At 62.6% G+C, this 27,223-nt stretch overlaps 1 protein-coding gene and 1 long non-coding RNA gene across 3 annotated transcripts; one reads left to right on the top strand and one right to left on the bottom strand.

Moving 5' to 3' along the window:
• Positions 1-282: 282 nt before the first annotated feature.
• Positions 283-5,722, top strand: LOC141575772 (uncharacterized). Its single transcript, XR_012503578.1, has 2 exons — positions 283-663; positions 1,082-5,722. It is a non-coding gene; the product is annotated as an uncharacterized LOC141575772 (long non-coding RNA).
• Positions 5,723-7,669: 1,947 nt separating this feature from the next.
• Positions 7,670-25,633, bottom strand: MMP17 (matrix metallopeptidase 17). Of its 2 annotated transcripts, none has more exons than XM_074356065.1 (10): positions 25,454-25,633; positions 16,244-16,376; positions 15,396-15,525; positions 14,604-14,887; positions 13,527-13,703; positions 12,384-12,483; positions 10,782-10,864; positions 10,521-10,673; positions 9,370-9,627; positions 7,670-8,608 (listed from the first exon to the last, which is right to left on the bottom strand). In XM_074356065.1, the coding sequence occupies exons 1-10, from the start codon at positions 25,595-25,597 to the stop codon at positions 8,283-8,285; spliced, it is 1,788 nt and encodes a 595-aa protein (XP_074212166.1). In that variant the 5' UTR covers positions 25,598-25,633; the 3' UTR covers positions 7,670-8,282. The 2 variants fall into 2 exon arrangements, with proteins under 2 accessions (XP_074212166.1, XP_010946662.3); XM_010948360.3 differs by lacking the exon at positions 25,454-25,633 and adding an exon at positions 22,881-25,370.
• Positions 25,634-27,223: the final 1,590 nt, after the last annotated feature.

The following is a 27,223-nucleotide window of genomic DNA, read 5'->3' on the forward strand; positions in this document are numbered from 1 at the left end:
CTTTTATCTCTGGCTATTCCCCTTCGGTGATGTGATAAACCTTGGTTCCGTCTCCAGATCAATTTGCCTAACATGCGTCTTTGGTAGGGGTAATCACCCCAAAGTCCCTGCAGGTGTCTGCGAGGAGTCGGTCCAGTCCAGCCGCGCTGCAGAGCCCAGACCTGGGGATACCTGGACTCACCCTCCAGGCCCCAGCCAGTGGGCCTTTGTGGGAACCCCTCCCTTTCCCTGGAAGGCCTGGGGTCTCCAACCCAGATGCCTTCAGGGACAGGACAGAACTTCTGTAGGAAGATGGAGATTGCAGGGAATTTGCACATGCCCCGGGCAAAGGCATTACATGCATTTGTGCTGTTGAGCAGCTGGTGAGTTGGAACTCCTGGGCTCCAGTCCGGAGGTCAGACCTGTTCAGCCCCCACCTCCCCAGGCACAAGTGCGGGGTTGGTTGGGCAGAGGAGCACGTGGGAGGGTGAGGAGCTTGGTCCAATCAGGCTGGGTGAGTCAACATATCCCCCAAACCCCCAGGGTGCTCCTGGAAGTCCACGTGGGCCCCTCGGTAAAGCCAGTGCTGCTGCTCCTGCTATCCGCCCCGGTGAGCCAAAACCAGGGTTCAGCAAACACTCCCACAGCCGCCTGCACAGAAGCGCCGTTCACAGTCGCCAAAAGGTGGGCAACAGCCCACCTGCCCTTGCCCAGAGCTGCCCCCTCTCCTCCTCTTTGTCCTGCCGCCAATAACGTGGTAAGCAGGTGCAGTAGGAGGCACCTGGGCCCAGGGTTCAAGTCCACCAATTAGAGCCGGGGGACCGGGGCCAGCTACCCTGGTCTTTGACCTTTCGGTTTTTCCCCCACCTCTCAAGCTGGCCCCAGCCTAAGGCCTTTGCACCGGCTGTTCCCCCACCCACCACCGCTCCCCGAACGCTCCCCCCAGGCCTCCCTGAGGCTGGCTCCTTCCCATTATGCTGGTCTCACTCAAATGTCACCTCCTCCAAGAGGTCCTCTGGGGCCACCTGATCTAAAATGCCCCACAGCCATCTGGATCCTGGTCACTGCCTTCGCCACTGAAAATCTCTCCTTTCGTTGACAGTGGCACTCACTTTCGCCTCTGGAATGAGAGCTCATGACCGTCTGCTGGCATCGTGCAGCCCCAGAGACCCCAGGAAAAGGCAGTCCTCCAGCAGCCTGGGGTCCCCAAGCCCCAGCATCGTTAGCGACACTCCTGACGCACAGAGCGCTGCCCCGCGTTTTCCCCCCCTGGGGCTTTGCGACACCCCGGGCTGTCGAGCTTAGAAACACTTCTGTCTTCCGTCCAGTCTGAAGGCCGCTGGTGGAAAGACCCCCGTTAATTCACGTGCCACGAGCAGGAACAAAATGCTGTGGGCTGTATTTTCGTCCTCCATCAACTGAAGACACAACCTGGCTTCTGGTGGAAGAGGGTTCATCGAGGACTCAGACCCCGGGCTCGCCCTGGGCCCCTGGCCCGGGCCTCTCCTCCGGGCGTGGGTGCTCCGTTAGCCCAGCCCGCCAGGCAGGCGCGTGCGTCCCCAGTTCACAGTTGAAGCAACAGAGTAATCTGTCCGCATCACACTGCTAGGGATCGGAGCAGATGTGAACGGGGGCCTGCCTGGGGAGCCCACGCCCACTTTGAGCGCACACCTGGCTTCTCAGACCCCAGGGCCGCCTGCGAGGTGGGAAAGGAAGGCTCAGAGACCCGCACTTGCTTGGCGCCACACAGCGGTAACCCCGGGCGCTCCTCAGGGGAACCTGGGAGGGGGGCAGCTGCAGGCTGGGTGGCGGGGGGGGGGGGGTCGGGCAGGGAGGGCAGAGCCAGGCCGCGCAGGGCAGAGGATGCGTCAGGGCCCACGCTGGACTTCCCGGGGCCTTGCTGCGGCGATGCAACCCTGGCCATGACCGCGAGGGGGCCGGCCGGGGAGCGCCCCCTCCGAAGACGCCCTGGGCGGCCCCGCGGCTCTCAGCCCCGGCTGCCCCGCCTCGACCCCCGGGGCTCCGCTCTTTCCGGAACTGGCGCCCTGGCTCGCCGCAGCTCGCGGTTACCACCCGTTTTCTCGGCTGTTCGCTCGCCTCCCGCACGGGCAGCCTCCACCTGGGCCCCGCCGCACAGAACACCCTTCCTACAGTCACCTGGCGGCGCCGGGTGCCACTGTGAAATGGGTTTGAGGGCAAACGCCGTGGCGTCACCTGTCCCGGGGCCTGCCAGCGTCCTCTGCGGGCACAGCCAGTACTTTCTGTGTCACTAGGTCTCTGTGACACGGACTCTGCTCGGCAGAAAGCAGCCATATTGTTGAGGTCTCACCGGTTTATGTCGCCTGTGTTATCACTAAACAAACAGCCAGGAGACCTCGTAACCAAGTGGGCCGCCGGGCGGCCTCTGTTCGCGGAGCCTGCCTGTCTCGCTCCGCGGCTCCGCGGCTCCCCTGGCGCTGCTCCGGGGTCTACCCACCATGTCGGTGGCCACTGCTGCCCCGTCCTCGGTTCTCCCCCTAGCTGGCCGCAAAGGGCTCGCTTCTCCCCTCTGCAACCATCACTGGGGTGGAGAGAGATCCAAACACCCTCGACACCAGGATGGAGTCACCACCGGAGGGAGGACCCGGGCAGGGAGCTTGTGTAAGTCCCAGGGGGTCTTATCCTGCAGACCAGCACCCCTGGTCTGGCGTACAACGTGGGGGCCAGTTGTCCAGGTCTGTCGGTGACAGCCCTGGTTTTCATCCAAATTGAACATCCGCTCTCCCCAGGGCTGCTTCCTGGGCCAGGAGGAAGAGGAGCTGCTCCTGAGATGGTACAGGGGAAATAAGGCCTGGACCAGATGCCAGCGGGGGGCCTGAGTCTACCTGAGCACGCCTGTCAGTCATTTATTCACTCAACAAACATTCAGTAAGCCAGGACCATAGCATTGAACAAAATAGGCCAAATCTTGATAGTCTAGTGGAGAGGAAAGACAGCTGGAAAAATACAAGTTGAACACATAAACTGACTATATTGTAAGTCGGATGGCAGTAAGGGCCGTGGAGAAAAGTAACAGAGGGAAGGGGGGGTTTGGCTGTGTTTGTGGGGAGGGAGCGCTGTTTGTGATTTCAGGCGGGTGGTCAGAGAGGCGTTGCTGTGAGGTGGCACCGGAGACAGGCCTGGGGACCTGCATGTGCAAAGGCCCTGAGGCAGGAGCCGTGGTCTGGGGAGTGGCTGGAGGGAAGCAGGCAGGAGAGGTGGGGGGGGCAGGGCAGTGGGGCTGGTTCTAGGCCACAGTGAGGACTGGGTTTTTACCCCACCCCCCCACCCCCCCTAGGTCAAGGGATCCATGGGAGGGTTTCTGGTCTGATGAAGTTTTCCCCAGGATCCTGCAGCTGCCATGCGGAGAACAGATGGGAGGGGGCCATGCGGATATAGGGGACCAGTTAGAAGGTGAAGTGGACGTGGCTTGGACGGGGGTCAGAAGTGGCACGTTCTGGTTGTGTCTTGAAGGCAGAGCCAACAGGATGGCCTGAGCTGAGCAAGAGGGCAGAGATGCACGATGAGGTCTCCGCCTGAGCGATGGGGGTGGCAGCTGCCTGTCCAGGGAGGAGCGGGTGCAGGGTGCTCGGGCCTTTGGTTTTTCCCATGTGAGGTTGGAGCTGTGTAGCCTGTCGGGTCTTCCAAGATGGGCAAACAAGTCCTTGAATCTCATATGGTTTCTTAGAATGTGAACTGACACGCGTCACCATTACAAGGTGTGGTCTGTCCCCTTCCCCTGGGGCAGGCGGGCTTGAGACCCACACAAGTGACCCGTGGCTTCTGCCTGGTCTCCTGGGACTCTCACTCTTGGCACTGGCCCCAGAGTGAGGAAGCCCAGGCCAGGCGGGGCTCCAGTGACAGCCTTGTGGGTGAGGAGGACGCAGCCCTGGCCACACCTGGCTGCGAGTCCTCGATGGCCCCGGGTGAGCACCAGCTTGTTGGGGGGCAGGTGGCGGGGAGCAGGCGGTCGTGCTGGGGCCCATCTACTTTGGTTTCCCTTGGACACACCGGCGTCCTGTCACCCTTTACCGACTCAGAGAGGGGCAGGGACCGACTACAGAGCCAGCAGGTGCCCAATGCCCAGCACGGGTGGGGGGCCCATGGGCACAGAGCCACTAGGGAAGCCTGGGAGCTGAAGGATGCCGGCCTGGCCCTGCCTCAGCCCCAGAACCCTGGAGGAAGAGCCGCTCACCCTCTCTGGGCTTCTAACGTGGAGCACCCACCCTGCTGTCCCCTAATCAGCCCGCCCTCGGCACAGGGGAGCCTCCCCAGGACCCTCAGAGCGGGGCCAGCTGGGGTTTGCTTCCAGCCCCCCACCCACCAAGTGCCTGATCTTTCAAACTCACTGTCTGCCTCCGAGCCTCAGTTTCCTCATCCGGAAAACGGAAGTAAACACCTTCCCTCCCTGTACTGTGGGGAGGATTAAAATGAGCTTGTCTTTGTGATGTGCAGAACAGGGCAGTGACCGTCTAGTCCTGAGTGTTCTTCGGGGCGAGTCACCCAGAGCCCCCTGAGCACCCCCCCCACTCACTCCCAGGAGAGGGGGCAGGAGGCGGAAGGTGTGGCTGGAGGCTGGGTCTGGACTCAGTCCTGTCCCAGGGGTCCTCTCTCCCCACGTATTATGGACTGTGAATGTGCCCCCACAAAGTTTTACCTTGAGGCCCAAGGCCCCAGGGTGGCGGTACTTGGCAGTGGGACCTCCGGGAGGTGAGAAGAGGAGGCCATGAAGGTGGGACCCTCATGATGGAATTAGTGGCCTTGTGAGAAGAAGGGACTGGACTGGCTCTCGCTGCCTTGTGAACACACAGCCAGAAGGCGGCTGTCTGCCAGCAGGAAGCAGGCTCTCACTGGAACCAAATCTGCCGTCACCTTGGCCGTGGACTTCCAGCTTCCAGGGCCCTAAGGAACAAATGTGTGCTATTTCAGCCCACACTGTGGCGTTCGTCACGCCAGCTGGCGCTAAGACCAGCGCCTCGGCTTCCCCACCTGTAAAACGGGAGCTGGAGCGGGGGCATTCTGGCCCCAGAGGCCACCTGTGTCGATGTGTTTTGTAAACTTGACACCCACGCACACAGGGATGTGAGCGTTTGCGCGCAAGGCCGAGCCGTGCTGCGGTCAGGTGGCACCTGGAACTCCAGGTGTTTACACGGTGACTCACATAACACTGAAAACTTCTGGTGAGCATAATATTCTGGGACATCCCTGCTGAAGATGCAGGTCCGGAATGGAACTGTGAGGACACCTGAGGCCGCTGGCATTGAGGGACCGTCGACAGGACAGCCGGCCTGTGGCCTTCACGGGTGCCAAGTCGGGGAGGCCAAGGAAGGACCAAGGTGCTGGGGTGGGTCCTGTCAGCAGGGGATGCTGCTGGGCCCCGAGTGGACTCTGATGTCGTCGTATTTCCTGATTTTAAAGAGATGTGAAGGAAAGGCCTGGTTTGCAGGAAATACACAGAAAGGTGCCGGGTCATCAGTGTGCTCCCAAATAATTTAGGTTAAAAAAAAAAAAGGTCTGCCCATCTCCCTGCATCTCCTCTGTAAATATAAGATGATTTCAAAATTTAAAAAACCTATGTTTATAAAAAGATGAGATCAAAGCAAGCATTTCTGCAGGCTTCCCAGTGCCTGGGTCCCTGGTCTGCAGCCCCTGGTGGGAGCACCTCCTGCTGCTTTAGTTTTTCCTGCAATTTGTCTCTTACGACTGAATGAACAGAGGTTCACCACTTCTGTGTCTATTTACTTCAAAGGAGATCAAATTGGTGGGAGAGTTTTATAAGACAGTGTGAGGCTGTCACACAGTAGTGAGACCGTCACCCACTATGACAGAGCCTGGGTTCTTGCAGACCGGGTCCACAGGCTGTGTGCCTGGGGGCCCGAGCTGGGCCCTTTCCCCAGCTACATGAGGGCCTAGGACAGGCTCCCCCCTGCAGGTCCCTGGAGAATTAGGTGGGACCACGCGGGGCATCCTTGAGGAGCGGAGGCAGCCTGTTCCCCGAGGAGGGACCTTTGGTCCATCTGGTCCGGTCTGATGGGCAGAGGCCTTTCCCAGGCCCAGGGACCAGATGGTGGACAGACGGACGTGGGATGTGGCCTGGCTTGGCTCAGTGAGCACAGAGCCTGGCCTGGAGACTGCCTGACTGGCCGTGGCATCCACATCCAGGGAAGATGGGCCCTGAGCCTGGCCGGGTTCTGGGCCTGCCTTGCTACCTGGGCGTCAGGTAGGGGTGGAGGCATGGAGCTGTGGGAGTCTGTGCTGCTTGCACCAGAGAAATGGGCACATTTCTGCCCTACTCCAGAGCTGGGGGTGATAACTTCCCATTATGCAGGAGTATATCCCATTGCCTTACAGCAGCCTGCAGGCCCCCATGTGGGCTGGCCCTGCCCTCCTGGGCTCCCCCCAACCTCCTCCTCCTTGAAACTCTTCGGCCAAAGGATGCAGGGTCCTCTGCTCGAGTGGGCCCATTGCACACCAGGACGGTGCACCGGCTGCTCCCCTCCCTGGTCTCTCTGATGGCTGCAAAATCATCTCCTCCTCCTGTTTCTACTCATTCCCTGCTCAGAGTGGCCTTTCTGGAGCCCTCTGGAAAGCAGCGGTTCACAAACCCTCCTGTGCATCACACTTACAGGGGAGGAGGAGGGAGATACCACAGATGGCCGGCCCCAACCTTAGCCTACTGATGACCAGGTCGGGGCGGACCCAGGAACCTGCATTTCCACCAGGTTCAGGCGATGCTGATGCCGCTGGTGGGGTACCCGCTGGAGAACCTCTACTGTGATGTGGCCCCTGCAGGCCCTCTTTGCACCGCCTTCCAGCCTGTTGGTCACCCCCACCTACTATCCTCTTCCTAATGAACCCCGTTTTGCTGCAGGCGTTTGAAGGCCCTTCCGCAGCCCCAGGCAGGGGATGGTGATTCCTCTAGACCAGAGGTTCTCGATCTAGGTGGCCCTACCCACCACGGACATCTATGGCTGCTACAGTGATATATAAGGAATGTCCCACCCCCAAAGTCCACGTGCCCCCAGGAAGAGCACTGATAAATCGCTCGCTGCCACTGAGTGTGGCCAGGCAGCCAGGGCTTCCGGGAAAGGCCACCTCTCCTGAGTGAAGGGGGTACAGCCCCCACTCTCTGCCTCTCTGGGTGGGAGAGCGGCGGCTGCCATCCTGGATTCAAAGCCAGGAGCAGAAGGAGCAACGGGACGGGCAGCTGTCCCCGGACTGGCCAGCCGAGCCACCTCCCTGCACTTCCTGTTGGGTGGCAGTGTCCCAGGTGCCTCACCTGAGAACTTGTCTCGTTCTGCACGTCCTGTGCTGAGCGCAGTACCTGCCCGTGCAGGTAGGCACTCTGTCCATCAGGGAGGGTTGTGTGAATGTGCCAGAACCTTGGGTTCTGAGACTGACGCGGCCCGACCCCTGCCTGAGGGCAGGAGACTTCTTTCCCTGAGCTGAGCCTCAGCTTGCCCATCTGCCAAATGGGTGTAAGGACCCTGTGGTCAAGGAGAAGTCAAGGAGGCATGGACAGGGAGGTGTTGGTGACCGCTGTAGGCCTTCCTGGAAGTCCCCCATCACCCGAAGGGCAGGTGGTCTGGGGTCAGGGGCCTCAGAGCCCCTCCTGGCCGCAGAGGATGCGACCCTCGCCCCTCCTGAGGTGGGTCAGGGAGCCACGCCTGAACCATGAAGAAGCAGGGAGAGGTCATGTTTGTCTGAAATGCGTCACAAGGGAAGACTGCTGTGGCCCCAGCTTGCGGGGCTCGCCTGTGCGTTCGGGGCTGCCCTGATCAAGTCAGGGGACTGGAGACGAAGCCCCAGGGGTGGGCGGAAGCACCAGGGGCGATAATGTGGACACGGGGTGGGGAAGAGGTGCCCTCGGAGCTGTACTTTCCAGAGTCCGCAGACCTGGTGGCCTGAAGTCACGTCCCCGGCTCGGCCCACCCCCGGATCCTCGAGGAAGTTCCGTGAGAGGCAGCCACTCGCCCGCTGGAAAGGCGGCCCCGGCCCCCGACCCCGGCCTTGGCGCCGTCTCCGGGCCGAGGGGAGGGGAGAGCTCGGCGCTCCTGTGGTGTCCGCGGCCGGCGCCCGGCGAGCAGCGCCCTCTGCTGGTCTCTGCCCGGCAGGGAGGCTGGGCCCGGCGGACTGTGCCCGGGGCTGGCGGCGGCCGGTCCCCATATACGAGGCGAGGTCCTGCAGGGACGCTTGCCTCTGGCGCCAGAGCGGCCGGCGCTAGTCCTTGCACTTTGTGGCCCCGGCTGTGGTCCCATCTGTCCTCTCGCAGGCCGGCGCGGCTGTCATAGCGCTGGGGCCCGGGCCGCCGTCCACAGCACGCTCAGCGGCGGGAGCAGTGTGGCCAGCAGCGGGCCCGAGGCCCGCGGGGGAGGGCCAGCGAGGGAGGTGCAGGAGCAGACCTCGTAGCCGTCCCCTGAGCGGCTCTGGTCGTGCTGTCCCGGCGGGGCGTGGGCCCCGGCCTCTCCGTCCCCGCCCTCGGAGGGGTCGGCCGGCAGGTCTCTGCACACCAGCCAGTCCCGGGCCGTGGACTGCGGGTACCCGGGCGCCACCTCCAGCTCGCTGTCCAGCACCTTCCAGTACTCCTTGCCGCGGAAGAAGTAGGCGGCACCTGGGGGAGAAGAGAAAAGACTGTTGAGCTCTGGGCCCCTGCAGCATGTGGGATTCAGGCCAGACAGCAGGAGGACAGGGCAGCCAAGAACTGTGGGGCCAGCAGGGAGGGTGGAGAATGTCTAATGCGAGAGTCAAAAGTCTTTGTCTCAGCCCGGGAAGCCCATCGGTGGGCCCTAGAGCCTCCCAGGCCGGGGAAAGCTCAAGGAGCAGCCTGGAGGCAGGGGGATGGCTGAGATGGACTGCTTCTTTCCATGTTGGAGGTTTACGGAGGGCCTACTCTGTGGCGGGCTGTTCCAGGTACTGAGGACACCCTTTGAAAGCAGAACAAAGGAAGCTTCCTGTAGGGGTAGACCCTCCCCGTGGGAGGGTGTGTTCTCACTCCTGCCATGCGGGGCTGAAGCACGGAGGGAGGGGCGGCGTGGGTGCGTGGGGAAAGTGTTCTGGGAGGACGCAGGGCAGGTGCAAAGGCCCTGGTGTGCGTGCGTGCGTGCGTGTGTGCGTGTGTGTGTGTGGCAGCGGGAGGCAGAGGCTGGAGGAGGGACTCGCGTCGAGGAAGAGATGCGGGGGGAGGTAAACAAGAGCGAAAGGGGGCGGGGCCCCGACGCAGGGTGGGGCCCCCGAGGGTCCGCGGCAGACGGGCCGAACAGGCGCGCACATCTGCCCCTGCACCCCACAACGACCCTCTCGCGACCCCCACTCCACAGGCGGGGATTCTGAGGCCGCCCGGGGCTCGCCCTTCCCTCTGGCCACCGGGCTCACCGTCGGACCAGCGCATGGCGTCGTCGAGAGTGCTGGGCACGCCCCTCCACGGGGGGCTCCGGGCGGGGTGGCCGGGGTCCATGCGACGCGTGTGCTCATCGTAGCGCCAGTGCAGCTGGTCCTTAAAGAAATAAGTCTTGTCATTGTGGGCCCAGGAGAAGGCGGCATCGACGCCGCCCGGCGGGAGGCCAAAGTCCGAGATGGGCCGCGGGTATCCTTCCTCTACGTTATTGTCCTTAAACACCCAGTATCTGTCTCCTGGGGGCGAGAGAAAGAGCCGTGGGCTGGGGCTCGCCCAGCCCGCCGGGCGGGGCCCCAGCCCTTGCTCCTCCCCCAGGTAGACGCCCGGATGCCATCGCCGGCAGCCTGCAGGAGTAACCCCTGAGCACCTGCTCCGTGCCTGGCTCAGGGCCCTGCACCGGACAGCAGCCCAGGACGCGGCTTCTGATAAGGCGGCCCCTTCACAGACCCGGGGTGAGCCTAGCCCGCGAGAAGCCACTTCGCTCCGCGCTGCCTTGACCACTGCTGAGCAAGCTCACGCGCAAAGCAGGAAGGGCATGGGTGGAGGCCTGACCGCACGTGCGCGCGCGTGTGCACCCTCGTCAGGCAGACAAGGACAGAGCGGTTAGAAATCACCAAGAACTTCCAATCTGAATGCAAAACTTTCCAAACATGGTGTGATCAAGGGCTTGTTGGGTATATCCTTGACTTGGTGTTCTGGAAACATCCTTGGTTGCTCTGCCACGGAAGGGTGGGAGTGTGACATTACGCTCTGGGAGGGGTTGCCATGTCTACGCCCACCCTCACCAGGGCTTAGCAACCATCAACCCCGTTTAGAAAACAAAGAAGCAACACGTTTACAAATCCTTGGCCGGAATCCAAGGGAGATATTGGAAGGGTCAGTAAGCACTTAAAGTGTTCTGCGGGCTGCGAGCCTCCCGCAGCGCGGGGCACGGGGCAGGTGCTCAGTCGGTACGAACCGGTTGGGCGCACAGATGAACCGGCTACTCTCTGCTCTGTGCTCTAGACCCACAGAGCCAACCACAGGACTGGCCTCCCGTGCAGACACAAGCTTTGGGGGTCCTGAGGGCTGCAGGCTGCGGCTCCCCGCCAGCGATGCCCGGCAGGCACCCGGGTGGGGGCCTGCCCACCTTTGAAGAAGACGATCTTGTGGTCACTGGTGCGCTCATACACGGCATCCACGCTGTCCAGGTGCAGCGGCAGGCCCCGCCAGAAGCGGTGCATCTGGGCCGGCTGCAGCGACACCAGGTGGCGGTCCCGGGTCAGCCGCCAGAAGTACTTGCCTAGGGAGACAGAGGGGGTGGAGCTTCAAGGGGTGGGGCTGGGGCCCGCCCGCCCGTCAGTCCACCGGCCACGGGGTCCAGCGGTGGGGGCGGCGGGGGGGCGGTTACCTTTGAAGAAGAAGGCCTCGCCGCGGATCTGGGCCACCGCGTCGAAGTGGGCGCTGCACCGGTGGGGCACGTCCTTCCTGGGCCTGGGTGCAGAGAGAGGGGGCTGGGCTGGGAGGCAGCCCCACTCCCGAGCCGCCCAGGGGACCAGCGTCCCCAAAGGGTCCTCACGTCACTGCCTGCAGGCTCGGCGAACACAGCAGTTTAGTCAAGGGAGAGGCGTGAGGAAGTGGGCCCCATTCTCGCCGTTCAGGCCGGCGAAGACGGAACACCGAGCCAGCGAGCGGCAGGGAGCTCAACGCTGCCGGCGGGGGGGGGGGGGGGACCCCGCGAGGCCCCGAGGAGCCCGCTGGGCGCTGGCCCCGGCAGCGCTGCACGGCGCGCACACCCCTTGTGACGGCGAAGGATCAGGAACAACTTAAATGCTAAGCCCGGGGCAGGGCGCCAGCGCACCGCGGTACCGGCACAGCTCAGAGAACCAGGCGTCTTCACATAGACGCGGAGGCCGCCGCCGACCCGGCGAGAACCCGGGCGCACAGCCGCGCTCGACGGCCCCGCCGCGTTCACACACGCGCAGCGTCCTCACACACACGCGCGCGCGCGGAGCCTCTCTGGGAAGACGCACATTGCCCGGGGCGGGGCTGGGAGGTCGGGGTGGGGACTAACTTCTCACCGCAGGCACCGCGTCCCACTGACGCGTACTACTTACTTACTCAATAAATAAACGCAATAAACAGAAGCCGGGGCGACATCTGTCGCCCTCGGTGGAAATTCACCACGTACAGCTAAGTGAGGGAAGTGTGAAGCCATTCCACTTTCGGAAAACCAAACCCCAAACCAAACCACAGCAAGTCACAGAAGCCATAGATTTCTGTCTGTGTTTAGGCTTTTGTGTGATGTGAACGTAGCAAGGAGGCGTGCCAGGCTGAGTGCAGAGGTGGGGGTGGACAGGGACGCCCCTCCCCGGGTTCTGTGACACTTGTTGTGTTGGTTGGGGGCTCAATGTCCGGCCCCCTGAGAGCGGGCGGGCTCCGACTGCTTAACCAAAGGGCTCACTGAAGAAACTGCTGAGGCAGGGCCTTAAAAGGCGGGGGGCAGCTTCCACCTGGTGTCCCGCAATGCCAGCCCTGCGGACGGATGCTCCCTTGGGACCCTCAGTCTCGGCATCCAGCCTTGAGCCCAGGCCACAGATGGGTGCCCTGGCGGAGCACCCGTGTCAGCCCAGCCCAGGCACTGGATCTGAGTCAAGATGCCCCTGGACGATTCCAGCTACTGTCCCCGACGCTGCAGAGTGGAGACCAGCCCCGCACTGTGCTGTCCAAACCTCTGACGCACAGAACGCGGGCACCTAATTCCACCGTGGTTGATGCCACGAGACTGGGGTGTTTGTTACACAGCAGTAGATGGCTAGGACAAAGGGAGAGGAATCATGCATTTGAAATCTGGTTCTGGGCTGCGGTGAGCAAGCATCCCCTGTGCTGTCTGAAGGACAGAAGAAAAGCCAGTGTCACTCAGCACTCAGCTGGCCCAGAAGAGCCCGGAGCTCAGGGCTCTGGGCCACTGCTGGGGTGGTGCTGGTGTGGAGACAAGGGGCCCACAGCTTACAAGACGCTGGACTGATTGTCGGGGGGCTCCGGCAGGAGGTGGGGCTCCTCAGGCTCTGGGGTGCCCGGCTGTGCCGTGGGGGACACGGACTCCCGCACACCTGTGGAGACAAAGAGGCTGAATCAAAGCTGGCAAGTCCCACCACCCCTCCTGGACCCCCCAGGGTGGCCCCGAGGCTACTGGATGGGCGGGCACCGGGCTGGGGGGGGGTGAGTAGAAGACACAGGTGCCTCAATGACTCAAAGAAGTGTTTACACAGCCCCCCAGCTCGGCTGCTGGGTACAGACCCAAGAGAACAGAAAACAGGTGTTCAAACAGAAACTTGCACGTGACTGTGCATCATGGCATTATTGAGAATGGCCCAAAGGTGGAAACAACCCAAATGTCCATCAGCGGAAGAATGGATAAATACAATGATCCAGCCGTAAAAAGGAACGAATTACTGACGCATCCAACCGTGACAGGGATGGCCCTTGAAAACACACGCTAACTGGAAGAGGCCGACACAAAAGGCCACCCATTGTATGATTCCATTTACACAAGACGTCTGGAATAGGAGATCCAAAGAGTCAGGAGATGAGTGTTTACCAGGGGCGGGAGGTGGGGAGTGACTGCTGATGGATGGCGGGGAGGCGGTGATGAAACAGTTCTGGAGGTGGTGGTTGCACAGCGCTATGAGTGTGCCAAATGTCATGGAATCATTCGCTTTCGAATGGTTAAAAAGGCAATTTTACTACAATAAGAAAAGCCCACAGATGTCGGAGGGTGGTGAGGTCTGGGGGCTGTAGGACCCACTTCACAGGTGGTAAGGACTGGACGACTTAATACTTGTAAGTGCTGGGCACCGGGCCACCAACGCCGGCTGTCACAACCAGAAACGACTTGGGGGCTGAATGTGGGATCTCGTCCACGGCTCTGAGAGATCCGGGTAAAGGCCAGCGGGGCCCCAGCTCCCAGGGACCCCTGGTGACAGAACTCACCCACTAACTCAGTCCACCCGTGCTACGGAGCAGGGTGTCGCCAGGTGGGTTCGAGATGCTGAGCGCGCGGTGCTGAACGTGGGGTTCTGTGCTCCGGGGGTCCCCAGCACCACTGCCCCGCCCCGAGCGACCTGTACCTGGCTTTGGGGGGGGGGTGACTCACCGTACAGCTGCCAGATGCGCACCCTGTCCGCATAGGGGAGCCCGTAGCGCAGCGGGTCGCCCACCGGGCCCTGGTAGTATGGCTGCATGATGGAGCGCGTGGCCGCCACGTGGCCCAGCCCGATAGCGTGGCCGAACTCATGGACAGCCACCGCGAACAGGTCCACACCGTGGGTATCTGGGGACACAGGCGCCAGTGAGCCATGGGAATGACCTCCAGCCCTGGCTGGGGCGGGGACCTGTGGGGTGGGGTGTGGTGGTGTGCTGTGTGGGTCACACAGGAGACCCTGGTTCTGGACCAGCAGGTTCTGTAGTCACTCAGGGCTTGTCTGGTTCCCATGAGGCCCTATGGGGCCTCCAGGGGCTTCTCTGGTCCTGGGGTCTCTTGGCGCCCCTGCCAACTACAGCTGCTGCTCACGGTAAACTTGGTAAACTTTTCTGTACAGGCCACATGGTAATATCTCAGGCCTTCCAGTCCATCGGGACCCCACGTCACAGGGAGCCCTGAACCTCACAGTGTTGAACAGATCCCCCAGGCCCTGTAGGAGGGACCTGGTCTCCCATCCTGGCCGAGAGACCTGGTCTCTCCACCTGGGCTGGGCTCCCCGGGCTGCCATGCAGACCAGCTCCACGAGGGCTCCTGTCTCCCCTGCCCAATGCCACGTGGCTCTGACCACCCCCCCACCTGAACCTGGGGGCCTGCGACTTCCTTGGCCAGTGGGACTTAGCAGAGGTGATGACGCGCCCAGGCCTACAGAGACCTTGCACGCTTCTGCTCCCTCTTGGAAGCAGAGGCCGGGATGAGGACAGGCCCGCCCCATGGAGTCAGGTCGCCCTGCTGTCCCAGGCCCACGAGCCCAGCCAGGCAGAGACAGCTGGGGACGTCAGCCTAAACTAAATGGCAGAGCTGACCTCCTGAGCTAGACAGAGGCCCAGGGCTCTGGGCCAGGGCACCTGGACCGGAGGGAGGTTACGGCGGCTTCCTCATCCTGGGGGGCTCCCGACAGCCTCGTGGGGTCTGTGGGGGGCCCAGGGCTACACAGGGTCCCTGGCACCGCCCCCGCTCAGCAGGACGCACCTGAGGAGCGGAACGTCCAGGCCTCGTCATCGTCGAAGTGGGTGTCCCCTGCGGTGTGGTGGTCCCCCGGGAAGAAGGCATGGGCCACCGTGCCGCCCGGGCCATCGAAGGGGTAACGGTCGTTGTGGTCGGCCTTGGAGAAGTCGATCTGGATGTCGGCGGCACTGCCCGCCACCTCGTGGAAGTTCAGGGGCGTGATGTCGCTCCAGACTTTGAGCGCGTAGTGCATGAGCGCCCGCACCGTGTCGCGGCCCAGGGGCGAGTCCCGCGGGAATGTGCGGACCCTGGGGCAGGGGCAGGCAGGGCCAGAGATGGGGGTGGGTCACGGGGATGGGTCCAGTGCCCCCGCCCCGGGCTAAGCTATGCTTCTGGAACACCCCGGGCACTGGGGACCTTATTTGTAAGTATGTTTGCAGATACAATTAAGGCGAGGGTGGAGATGAGGTGTCCTGGGTTAGGGTGGCCCCTAAACAGAGTGAGTGTCCTTATAAGAGACAGAAGAGGACACAGACATGAAAGGAGAAGGTCACGTGAAGACGGGAACGGGGACTGGAGCCACAGGGCCCAGGGTTGCCGGCAGCATCTGGGCAGAGGCCAGGGCCAGACTCTCCCTTTGAGCCTCTAGGGGACCAGCCCTGCGACCACGGATCTCAGACTTCTGGTCTCCAGAGCTGAGCAGACCAATTCCCGTCTCTTAAACCCTCGTCTGTGGGTGTTTATTTCAGCTTCCCCTCCTCACCCCAAAGTTCAGGCCCCTGGGAAGGACCTGTCTGGGGGAGCCCACCCACCCACCTCCACGACAGGTTTCTTTTGTTCCACTTGGTCGGGGCTGGAGCCTGGCGCCTCCTTCGAGCCGGGGCCGCCGCTGGGAGGTCAGGGAGGGAACAGCGCGGGGTTTTCATCAGTGCCAGGGTGGCCTCATCTGCAAGGCGGGTGGGGGTCAGGAGCCAGGCCCAGCTCACCTGGGACTCCACGCACCAGGTCTAGGGGTCGGGGGGCGAGGCCCGGGCCTCCAGCTGCCTCAGGCCACACTGTGGGGGGATGTCCACGGACCAGGGTGGGGTCATTCAGAGCATCGACTAACTGATGGCCCTGAGCAGCCAGAGGGACACGACCCCAGCTTGGGCCCGTGTAGCCAATGCTTCCTGTGTCTCACGGGACACACACCTGACCAGCTCTGTGTGTGACACGTGTCTACTCCTGGGAGGCCTGGGAACAGATGGGTCTCAATCAGCCAGCCTTGCAGAGGGTCTTTACAAAAATAAAGTGGGGTGCTCACAGAAACACCCCAGATTTCTGGTTTCTCTTGGAAAGCTGGGGTTTTGACAGCACAGGGCTGGCACTCCCACAAGGGCAAGAGTCACCTGGGGCGTGGGTGGCCAGACCTCCCCCACCCCACAGCTGGCCTGTGGCCATGGCACTGAGACCTGGCTGTGAGTGTGGAGATGGGGTCTGGGCGCTGGCACACACTCACCTACCACTGTGCCCACACTGCGGGATGGGGAAGGGACGACGCAGGGGTCCCCACGTGGCAGGAATCCTCCATCCTGGCCCTAACCCCACCCACCACGGCAGGCTGGAGGCAGGGTCAGGAGGACCCAGGCGCAGCACCCGTCTCCCACTGCACCCCAAGGACTGACCCAGGACGCCAGTGGCCTCCAGGCCTCCAAACCGCTGCATGGCGGCAATGGCCTTGGACAGCTCCTCCTGTGTCTGCAGCTGCCCCGTCGTGGGGTCCGCTGGGGGCAGGTAGCCGAACTTGCTCAGCCACTCCTGCGGGCAGAGAGCAGAGTGAGGGTGGAGGTGGGGACTGGGCCCCACAGAAGAGCCCCCTGCCCAGGGCCCATCCCTGTGAGGGGCAGGTCTCTCCCATCCCCGATCAGCACCACCCCCGCCCCAGCCCCTTGGCCCACAGGGCATCTCTTGCCCCTCCCTTCAGTTACTTTACAGTTGGTTGCTGAAATGTCTTCATAAACCTAATGCCCTTCAGGTGGGGTGAGCTTGAGCAGTGCACAACCTGTACAACTGCTCATGGCAGCCTGCCCGCCTCACTCCTCCTGAGGCAGCAGAGTGCCCAGGGGACACTTAAGAAAGTGAAATTTTAGTAAGGTTATTTATTAAACATTTGGAGTGCCAAATTCAGGTCCTGAGCTGGCCTGTGAGGCAGCAGTTGACGACCCGAGGTCTGAAACCCACGCTGAGTAGGGCAACGGCATCTGGTCATGAGCTGCATGTTCACGTAGTCTGGAGTCTGGAGCCAGGCTGCCTGGGTCCAAGTCCCACCTAGCCACCTCCTTGCTGCAGCTGAGGTAAGCCCCTCGCCCCTCTGGGCTGTTGCCTCACCTGTGGATGTCGAGAGGCTGTGAGGACACATGTGGGTGACAATGTGGAAGTGCTCCCACCAGCCCCGGCACAGGTGCTCTCTCTATAAAGCGCATGTGGCACTGTCAGGGGATAGCTCTGCTGAAAAGTGCTCCCGCGGGGATCCCCTGAGCCAAACAGGAAGCAGGAGTGGAGGGCAACCTTGGGCACAGAGAGCCCTATTCCCAAGCCCCAGTCACCTTCACCAGCTATGTGGGGCCCCGGGGACGGGGAGGCACCAATGCCATCCGTGGGGACCCCGGCGGGGCGCCAGATGGCGCTCACGGCCACTTCTCAGGCTGTGTGACAACCCCATGAAAAGCACTCAGCCACATGGACATGGTGCCAGGGGTGGGCTCACCAGCCAGCCTGGGGAGGACCCACAGGAGGCTGGAAGGCAGGGTTTTCAGGACATTCTGAGCCACGCCCCCTCCCAGGCCAGGCTTCAAGAAATGTACCAACACGCAGGCCTTTTTTTGTTTTTGTGGACATTTATAAAATCCTCTTGATTCATTTATGCTACCTGCAGGGCCCCCAGAAGCTTTCGAGTTTGCAGCCCCTGCCTGTAAATTCCCAACCCAGGAATTCCCAGGGGCCTCAACTGATCAGGAGGGGGCTTGGTGATTTGCATATAATTTGCATATGCCCACAGAGACTCAGCTAGCTTCCTCCCTTTCCAGGAAACCCTGAGTCCTTCCTGGGGTTCTCTCTGTTCCTTTACCTCCTCCCCATGTTCTGACAGGAGGCCCACCAGAATATGCAGAATTTGGAGACCCCCTCGGGTCTAGGGACCCCTGAAAGGCTGTTGGGCAGGACTGGCAGCTGGACATGACTACTCAGTGACCAGCAACCGGGGAAGCTCCCAGTGGACACTGCTGATCAGAGGGGCAGCTCCTCCCAGGGGGCAGGTGACACACTGCTCAGAAGAAGGGGGACACTGGCTGGAGATGCCCTTTCCTCTGGGCTCTGCCATCCTGAGGGCCCTTCTTTTTGGGAGGCCCCCTTCATGTCACTACAAACATGGCAGCCATCAACAGGACTTACAGAGCATGTCCCATGGCTATTCACTGTCCGGGCACTGGAGATGCCCAAGAGCATTCGTGTTAAAATGTGTATTTGTGGCTATGCTTTTTTCTTTCAAGTTTTACAGGCATCTGAAAGTTCTAATTCTGCAGTTTTCTTTCCGAAAGTCAGAACACACACACACACGCACACATTTCACAACTCTTTGTTAAGATCACAGGCCCAGAGCCTTGTAGTTATAGCAGGCCTGCCTCCCACCACCGTGGCTGCTGCCTCCCAGCACCATGGCTGCTTCCTCTGGGAAGTCCTCAGGGATTTCCTCAGACCATAGATGAAGCTGGGGGATGCTGGTCCCCATCCCTCTAACCAGGTAATGGCTCACCCAGACGGGAGCCTGTCCCCACGCAGGCCAGTTGCTTTGGGCAGGCCAGGGCTCAGATACCGCTGGAGAACCACCTACCTCCCGGTTGTCCCCTGAAGGCTATGGTAACAGTTGGGTGTCTGGCCTGAGCAGTCCCTTGCTCCCATCCCTCGCGGAGCTCCACGGGGTTCACGGAGGAGCTGCTCCCTCTGGTTTTTGGGCAGCCCAGCCGGGAGGCCACACACGTCTCTGGGCTTCAGGCCTCAAGAGCACTTGAGGTGGTTTTGAAATGTGTGCCCACATCGAGAAGCTGGGGGTTTTAGCGCAGGTCTGAGTGGCCAGGCTCTGTGTCAACTTGTAGGACAAGGGCAGGGCTGAGGGCATGGGCTGCCTGGGGACAGACACTCCTGCCCGGGCCCTGGGAGCACTGTAGCTCGCAGCCCCTGCCAGACAGGACCGTAAGAATGGGACCAAATCTGGGGGGCTGACAGGGGAGGGAAGGGCCCACCTCCCCTCAGGCTTGGGCTTGGGGGTCTGTCCTCAGTCTCAGACATCCCACCTGCCCCCAGTGCAGACGCCCTGCTCCCCGGCACAAAGCCAGTCTCCACCACTCACGCCCCTGCCCAGCCCGGCTCCTTCCCGGGGCGGGCTTCTGCATCGATTCCAGGACAAGCTGGAGTGGGGGGCCCCAATGCATCAGGGAAACCCTCAGGAGGTGTCTGACAAGGACCTGCCCCTGGTGGGTTGGGGAGGGTGCTGGCAGGTGGGCCTGAAGAGCCCACAGGGACCTTCGCCCAGCCCTGAGGCACCCTGTTGTCCCAAGTCTGGTGGAAACACAAGTGTCCACAACAAGAAGCCCTCATCCCCGCCGGGGAGGAGCCATCAGCCCTCGAGCCACGGAGTGGTGTAGGCGTGCGTCTGCCTGCCTGTCTCTCCCTCGACTCGCCAGCGCATGCCAGTCTTCAGAGGAGACATGCAAACTCCCAGTGGCCAGGGTGGAATGATTTTCCTGGTAGTTAATACACTTTGGAACATTAGAGGGGCCAACAGGGTGGGAGGGGGTGGAAGTGTTAACGCAGCAGGATGGCCCCTGGGGTGGGGGCCCAGAACTCCTGCTCCCCAGGTGTCCTCAGCCCTGCCCCAGCCCCCAGCACCTACAGAGCCCACGGGTCGCCCGGGCCAGCCCCTTCCTGTGCGCACACACCCGTCCTCCCTCCGCCATCGCCATGGCGACTGTGTCTCCGGGGCAACGAGGCTGTGTGGGAGAAGGGTGAACCTTCCAGGAGGTGGAAGGGAGGCGGACAGGGGTGAGAATGGGAGGGGAGCCCCAAACCCACAGGGCTGCCGCACCATGGATAATTCCAAGGACCCCCGTGAGCTGAGCCATTACTGCAGATGGGAAACTGAGGCCCAGAGAGATGGGTGCCTTGCCCCAGGCCCTGGCGGGAAGTGGGGGCACTGGCCCTGCCCACGGAGGCCTGGCCCGCGCCCGCTGGGTCTTGCTTTCCTCCGCATCCTTTATCGCTGGTTGGTACAATGTCCATCTGTTTACAGCGCTCACGCTGCTTAACAATGTTTAACCTGCACACCGTAAAACTCCCTCGTGACTTGCGCAGAGCTCGGGGAGGGGCCGTTGCCCCGCGGAGCCGCCTCGCACTGGGGCCGCCCCAGCAGGGCAGCCGTCCAAGGGCAGGCGCCTGCTTTGTTTCGCCGCTGCAGCCCCGGTCCAGGCTCCAAGGGCGCTCAGCAAGCCTTCTGCTGACGGGCGGACCCGTGGGCTGAGGGGAGGCTGTGCCGCCGACTGTGCGCCGTGTCTCCTCCGGTCCTCCCCATGGCCCCAGGCCTGGCACTGCAGTCCCCTTTGACAGGTGGGGAAGTGGAGGCACAGAAGGGTCAGCTCGACGTGCTGGCAGCGGGAGCAGGACTGGAGTGAAGCCAGCTGTGACCCCGGACAGCTGTCCGCCCGCTGGCACTGGGTGGAGGGCACATTCATGGTCCCTGATGCATCTTGAGGGGCCAGCGTGGAGCCAGCTCTGCAAGGACCGCGGGGACAGAAGGCTGAACTGCCGGCCCTCCCCCTTCACGTTCTAGCTCTAACTGGACACCTCTGGCCTCACGGTGGGTCTGGACACAGGTGTCATCAGTCCCACCGCACAGATGAGGAAACAGGCCCAGGGCCACTGTTGGGGCACGGCCGAGTGCATCGGGGGGTGGGTGGCTTTAGAGCACCTGCCCCTGGGCCCAAGTAACAGTCCCAACAGCGCCCACTGCACACGCCCCTGCTCCTTCACTCGCTCACTCCTCAGCACCCACAAGGCCGGGCTCACCATCACCTCCCGTGTAGATGAGGAAGAGGGCCCATGGCCACCTCACAGAGCGCGGCTCTGGCTGCCGGCTGTGTCTGGCCCTCTTGGGGGTCTGGGCTCTAAAGATCCAGAGGAAAAGGAGCTATGGAACCCCCGCAGGGCGGGTCTTCCCCTGGGGGCTGCTGGCGGTTGGGGTAACCTCACGCCCAGCATCTTCCTGTCCAGCATCGTCTGTCCACCCCACATCCCACCCAGGGCTCGCTGTGCCGTGTGCTGAGGGGTCAGTGAAGATCCAGGGAGACCCCGCCCTGCTATCCACCACGCCGGGGACGGTCTTGTAAGGAAGACCAGTGGTAAGCAAGTGAACCTGGAAGTAGGTGCCGCGAGACGTGGGTGATGTCAGGGTTAATGACTGTGACGAGTGATGCCAACAGTCAGCATCACTGAAGGCTGCCCAGTCACCCACCTGCCCCTCAGGGCAAGGCCGTGAGGACGGGGCGCGCGGTCTGCAGGGCTCAGTCCACACTTGGCATGCAGTAGGCACCTAATAAGTAACGCGGTGGGTCCTGACGAGGAACCTGAGGCCCAGAGAGGTCAGGACACTTGCCACAGTCACACAGCCAGCATGGGCAGAGCCGGGCTTGGAACCCAGGCTGGCTGGCTGCCGGGCCTGTTCCCATGACCACTGTGCTACCAGGAACGTGAGATGGGGTGGAGGGCTCCTTAAAAAGGTGTTGGGAGGTGGTATCACCCAGGGACCTGAAACATGAGAAGGACCTGACCAGGTGATGAGCTGAGATGAGAAATCATGGCAGTGGGAACAGCAGGTGCAAAGGCCCTGTGGCAGGAACCGACTTGCGAAGTTCAGGGAGCCTGGGAAAGGAGGTGGTGAGGCTGGAGCACAGAGGGATGAGAGGACGGGAAGGGTGGGTGGGCGGCCAGGTAAGGCGGGACGGTGGGCTCGGCATCCTGCTCAGACCACTGCCTCATTCCTCCTGAGAGCTGGGAGGGGCCTGGGAGAGACAGAGCAGGCTGTCGGCTACAACATGGCAGATGCGTCTGTCACCCTTCACGTGTGGCACAGACCCTGCACCTGGAGCGCTGCACCGGAAGCTCAGAGCCACCGTTAAGCAAGAGACAAAAGCCATGTATGTTCAAAGCACCCCGAGAAATCCCGAGGAAGGTACTGAGTCAGGGAGCACTCTGATGGGCCCCTGAATCCTCCCAGTCTCCTCCCCACACCCCGGCCTCAGACCGTGAAGGCAGCCTATGTCCGGCAGGATGTGCGCAATTCAGGGGCATCACTCAGCTGACATCCCAACTGCCCTGTTCTCATGGTCCCATTTCACAGGTGAGGAGATGGAGGCCAGCACTCGGAGCCCAGGCTGGGAGCAGAGGCCTGGGCTCCACATGGAGGAGAAACGACACCTCCTACGCCGCCAGGCTGGCCGCTGGCCTGTTAGTCAGAGCCCGCACTCCTGGGGCTCACCCCACAGGCGCCCAGCGTGGTTATGCCCAAGCCGCACGGGCCCCCACACAAAGGCGCCACAAAGACTTCTCAGTCCTCCAGACGCTGAAGGCAGTGAGTGTCCTGGAAGTGAACTTGCTTGTTGACAACATGCCTCTGGGGTGGGGGAAGCGGGGAGGGGGCTGGCTGGGTCCTAGGACCTTCACGCTAAGTTCAAGCTCCCCTGGTCTTGGCTGAGGCCGTGCGCTCGGTCGGCTTCTCTGCCTGCAGCCAGGAGGGATATTCCTGGCCCCAGGCCAGGCCTGACACGGGTCCTGAGTGCACGGAGGGCCTGGAGGCTTGGGCACTGGCGCTCAGGAGCAGGGACCTAGAGGCACTGGCTGAGGCCAGGGTGACTGTCACCCCTGCCACCCTCTCTCCATCCCCAGGAGAGAACACGTGCTCACAGGTGCTCCAAGGTCCTGGCTCCCCTTGCCCCCACCCCCCACCCATCACCCAGCCTCTGCCCAGCCCCCTGGGCCACTGAGGACCCGGCTTATCCCCAGCCACCCTCACACAACCTCAGCCACAAACCACCGCCACTGCCTGGGTGCTGGAGATCAAAAGATCTGCCAACACATGAGGTACGAGGCACAAGGACACACAGACGTTGAGGCTGGGACAGAAGCCGGAGGAGAAGCTTTAGAGGACAGGCCGGCAAATCTGCCAACACACGACGCCTTAGGTGCTCTCTGGGGCTGGGTCCCGCACATACTCACGCCACAGTACCCAGGCGGCCCTGGCAGCTCCTGGCTATGGCCAAGTATTAGGAACAGCCCGCACGTCCGTCGGTGCCGGGGTCTGGCTAATGGATGTGGCATCCTTGCAATAAAAGGTGACGGTGGACAGAAAGAGCCAGGTAAGTCTGGATGTTCCAACACAGACCATCTTCCAGCACAGACGGCGAAGTGAAAACAGCACGGCCCACGACACTGGGCAGCAGGTTGCCATCCACAAGAATAAGGGTCCGCGGTCCCCTGCCCTTTTCTGTGCCCAGACAGCCTCTGCAAGTTTCCTCAGGAAATCAGGGCGCTGATGGCCCCTGCGTCTGCTTCTGCACGGCCTGAGTATCTTCCTGTGGGTATTGGCTACTCAAAAATAAAAGAACGAAAGCGGGCTCAGGCCTGGAGGCTCAGCCCCCCGGAGAGCACGGCGGTTCTTTTGTCCCACTCCACCGCGCTGGAAAGCCCACCATCAGGGAGGCGCAGCGGGCCTCAATCCGGTGCTTTGTTCACGCGCTAATGCTCCGGCGGGCTGCGCTGGGCGAGCCCCTCCCGGGTCTGTCTGGCAGAAGCTAGGTCACACTTACAAAGGGGCCCTTCTCCTCACTGGCAGCCCTGGATCTGAATATCCAGCGTCAGTGGGCCTCCGAGGCGGTCTGCAGAGTGGGGCACAAGGGAGTCCCCCCCTCCTCTCCACAAATCCCTGTTGGTCTCGCGGCCTTCCCGCACCTCCGGTGTGATGCTCCAGGGTGTCATTCCTCCAAAGGCCACCAGAGACCGCCCTCTGCCTGCAAACTGGGGACAGGAGGCAGGAAGGCTTCTCCTGCACAAGGGAGGAGGGGTCCTGGCCTTCCCTGGGTGGGGGGATCTCTTGGGGCCGGGGCAGCATCCTCTGCTCTTCACCTACTGAGCCGGACAACAGGGATCGGCTGTCTCTGGGGGCTCCAGGCTGGGGACCCACGTCCCCTGCCCAGTGCCTTCACAGGGTGTGGGGCCGGGTGACCCTCCTGAGGGCCGGCGGACCACAGGGGAGCAGGGAGAGGAGGAGGCATGGAGGTCCGAGCTGGGAGGAGTGTGCCTGACCCGTTTACTCTGGGTGGGCAGCAGGAAACTTCAGAACAGCACAGGGTCTGATAAATGAACTTGGCTGGGCTGGGAACTCCACAGCCTGGCTGTGCGGACCTGAGCCCCATTAATCCTCGACCTGGGCCCCTCAAAGCTGAAGGTGGGGGCCTGGCTCTACGGCCACTTAGCCCAGACCTAGAGACTTAATGACCTCAGGAGGGGATCCAGGAAACCCCAGGGCCCGGAGGAGGTGGACACAGACACCCTAACTTCAGAGCAGTCTGGCTGGGAGGAAGTGGCAGTAGGGTCCCCAGGCGTCTCCATGCAGGAAGCAGGGGCTGTGGTTGTGCCCGCCCAGATGGCTGTGAGGGCTGGGGCAGCTGGGCGGGGGCGGCCCGAGCCTGTTTCTCATCCAGAACCCGTGGCCAAGTCCTGCCAACCATGGGGCTGCGCATGCCGTCCAAATCCCTGCACCGGCCTGAAATCCACCGGAACTCCCGAATGCCAGCGGCCTGGGAGAGGGGCCCCACCAGCACCCCTTTAGGAGAAGGCAGCGGGCTGGGTGTGGGGCAGGGAGCCGAGCACCCTGGCCCCATCCCTTCCTCTGAGCAAGTGAGGGCAACTGCAGGGGCGGAAGCCTCAGAAGCAATCTGCTTAATCTACTGGTCCCCTCGCACCCTCGTCTGGCTTCCTGGGGTCCTGGGAGTGGCAATACCCAGAAAGTCTGATCTAAATCTTCCAGGTCCAGAGGAGGAGGCTCCAAGCCTGGTGGGCTGCCCAGGGGAGGGGTTGTGGGAAGAGGCCACTGCCGCCACCTCTCAGTATGGTTTCCTAGCCAGTGAACAGCTGATACTGAGGGAAGGGTTTGCAGGGGAAGGCGGTCGAGCTACATCCGAGCCTGGGAACGGCAGGGGGACCCCATCAGGCTCAGGACAGGGTCAAAGGGAGGCAAGGCTGGCCACCCTGGCAGTGGAAGGGGTCACGGAACAGGGCCAAGATTCATGCCTAATGCGAACTGGGAGGCTGGCTCCCTTGCCCTCAACACCCTCAACGGAGCAAACTCGAAACCACCGCTTACGGGGCGCCCACACTCCGCAGTCCCGGCCTTTCCTCGGTTGTGGGTGCGCACCCTCTCCCGTCCCTCGCCACTCCCACTGGGAACGCACGCGGGAAGCACTGTTCTGGGCGGCTACGACTGCCGTCCTGTCCGCCTCGGGGTCCCTTTTGGGGCTGCTCCAAGCCGGAGTCGGGGCTCCGGCCAGGTGAACCCCCAACCTCCGCGGGCTCCTGCGGCTGCGGCGGGCTCTCAGCGCACGGAGCCGGGAAGGGACCCGGTGCCTCTTTCCCAGACTCTGGTGCGCGCGCGTCAGATACAGCCTGCACCCCAGCCTCAGCTTTCCTGCCCAGGAAATGGGTCCAGGGCGTCCGGGTTCCCGCAGGCGCCGAAGCGCCCTGATGGGGTCTCCCCGGCCCGCGGAAGCCTCGCATCCCGGCCGCGCACTCACCACTCCCAGGCTGAGGTCCTCGGCCCGGGGCGCGGGCGCCGCGCGGCCCCCACGGGCGGCCAGCGCGAGCAGCAGCAGCGGCAGCGGCGGGACCCAGGCCCAGGGGGGCGGCGGGCCAGGCCCCCGGGCGGCGCGGCGCCGCATCGCGTTCCTAGGGCGGGCGGCGCGGCGGTGGCAGTCCCCGCGCCCGTGCGCCCCGCGCCCGCTCCCGCTCCCGCTCCTGGCCCGACTGAACCCCGCACCGCCTCCCAGCGCCGGGGCGGGGCATGCTAATATATGCTAACGACGGCCGCCTGCGCTCGCTCCGCCCCCGCCTTAAAGGGCCCGAGTCCCGCGCCCCCGGGAGGATACTCAGACCCCACCCACGCTCCGCCTCGCGCGTCCACAAGGGGACCTGGGCTGCGGCGGCTCGAAGAAAGGCGCTTCCCGAGTGTCCCCAGACGGCCCCGGGACGGTAGAGGCGTGCAGGCCGGCGCACAGTCCGGGGGTCCCGGCCGTCCCCCAGGGAACGAACCCCCCTCCCGCCCGCCCGCGCGCACGCGGACCCCGGCCGAGCCGGGATTTGCGGTCACTGCTGGGGACCCTGAGCGGCTTCCTCAGCGGGCCGGGCGGACGCTTGGTGGAGCCCTAGCACCGCGATAGAAAGGAGGTGGGGGCTAAATGGGAGTGAGAGGTGGGGGCCGGGTGGAGGGTGAGGTGGGAGCGTGGGAGGGGTCGGGGGGTGGGGTGAGAGCAGGGAGGGGCTGGGAGTGGGGCAGTGGGAGGAGCCGGGCCAGGGTGGGTGGGTGGGGGTGGGGCGAGAGAATAAGAAGGGCGCGGGGCGCGGGGGCGGCACTGACCCTGGTGGGGTCTGGGCGCAGTTGGGAGTCAGCGAGGGCCGGGGTCTGTGGTCACTGTGGAGTTGGGACGGGGAATGATGACGCCTCTTGGGAGGTTAGTGTGTGCCCGGCACGTGCTCAGCGCCTACTGTATTTAATCTCATTCACTTCTCACATCTTTTGAGACAGAAACTATCATTCCCATTTTTCAGATGAGGAAAGTGAGGCCCAGAGGGACTTGGAAGGCCACAGAGCCAAAGGATATTGGACAGGGCACAGGGGTGGCGGGTGGAGGTGGGAGTGGTGGTGGGCGGGGCTGAGATTGAAATGCAAATACCCCTCACCCTACTGGGCTACAACTGCTCCCCTCCCCCACCACTTCACCCCCCCCCCCCAATCACGGCTGGTGCTGCCAAGACAGGGGTCCCTTCTACCCAGATGAGGACTGGGTTCCAGGCAGAGCCCCCTCCCCACTGTCCTCCGCCAGCTGGGGTCTTGCTCCTCCTATTCCTGTTTGTCTCAGAGCCTCAGTGGCCCCTTCTGAGCATGGAGATTCTGCGTCTGCTTAGAAGACCATTATACTGGCATGTCGAGACTGCGGGCAGTGAGGCAGCCTGCATACGGTGACCCTTCACAGGCACATCCCCCAACTTTGCTCAAGTGCCAGTGGCAGAAACCTAGCTCAGACTGGCTCTAGACAAGGAAAGGAAATTTATGGGCTCGTTAAACTGGGGCATCTTAGAGCACACTGACGTCAGGCAAGGCTGGATCAAGTTGCACAAGAATGTGACTGGAATACGGTCTCTCTCTCCATCTCTGTGTTGGCTTCATCCTCGGGCAAGATTTCTCGAAATGGCAGCAAACACAGGGCGAGCAGCTGCGCCCCACACTCTTCCAGCTTAGGAAACCCAGTAGACAGTTTCTCAAGCCACAGTCCCAGGGCTGTCTCTCA

This window comes from Camelus bactrianus, chromosome 32 (assembly GCF_048773025.1).
Source record: "Camelus bactrianus isolate YW-2024 breed Bactrian camel chromosome 32, ASM4877302v1, whole genome shotgun sequence".
NCBI lineage: Eukaryota > Metazoa > Chordata > Mammalia > Artiodactyla > Camelidae > Camelus > Camelus bactrianus.

What these genes read in the sequence shown, in the direction of transcription:
- MMP17 (XM_074356065.1), bottom strand. Translation starts at nt 25,597, where the DNA reads ATGCGGCGCCGCGCCGCCCGGGGGCCTGGCCCGCCGCCCCCCTGGGCC. An exon ending in GGAGGCCACTGGCGTCCTGG is followed by an intron (nt 15,526 to 16,243) that starts GTCAGTCCTTGG and finishes CCCGCCTTGCAG; the next exon opens with ATGAGGCCACCCTGGCACTG. An exon ending in GACAATCAGTCCAGCGTCTT is followed by an intron (nt 10,865 to 12,383) that starts GTAAGCTGTGGG and finishes CTCTGCACCCAG; the next exon opens with GCCCAGGAAGGACGTGCCCC.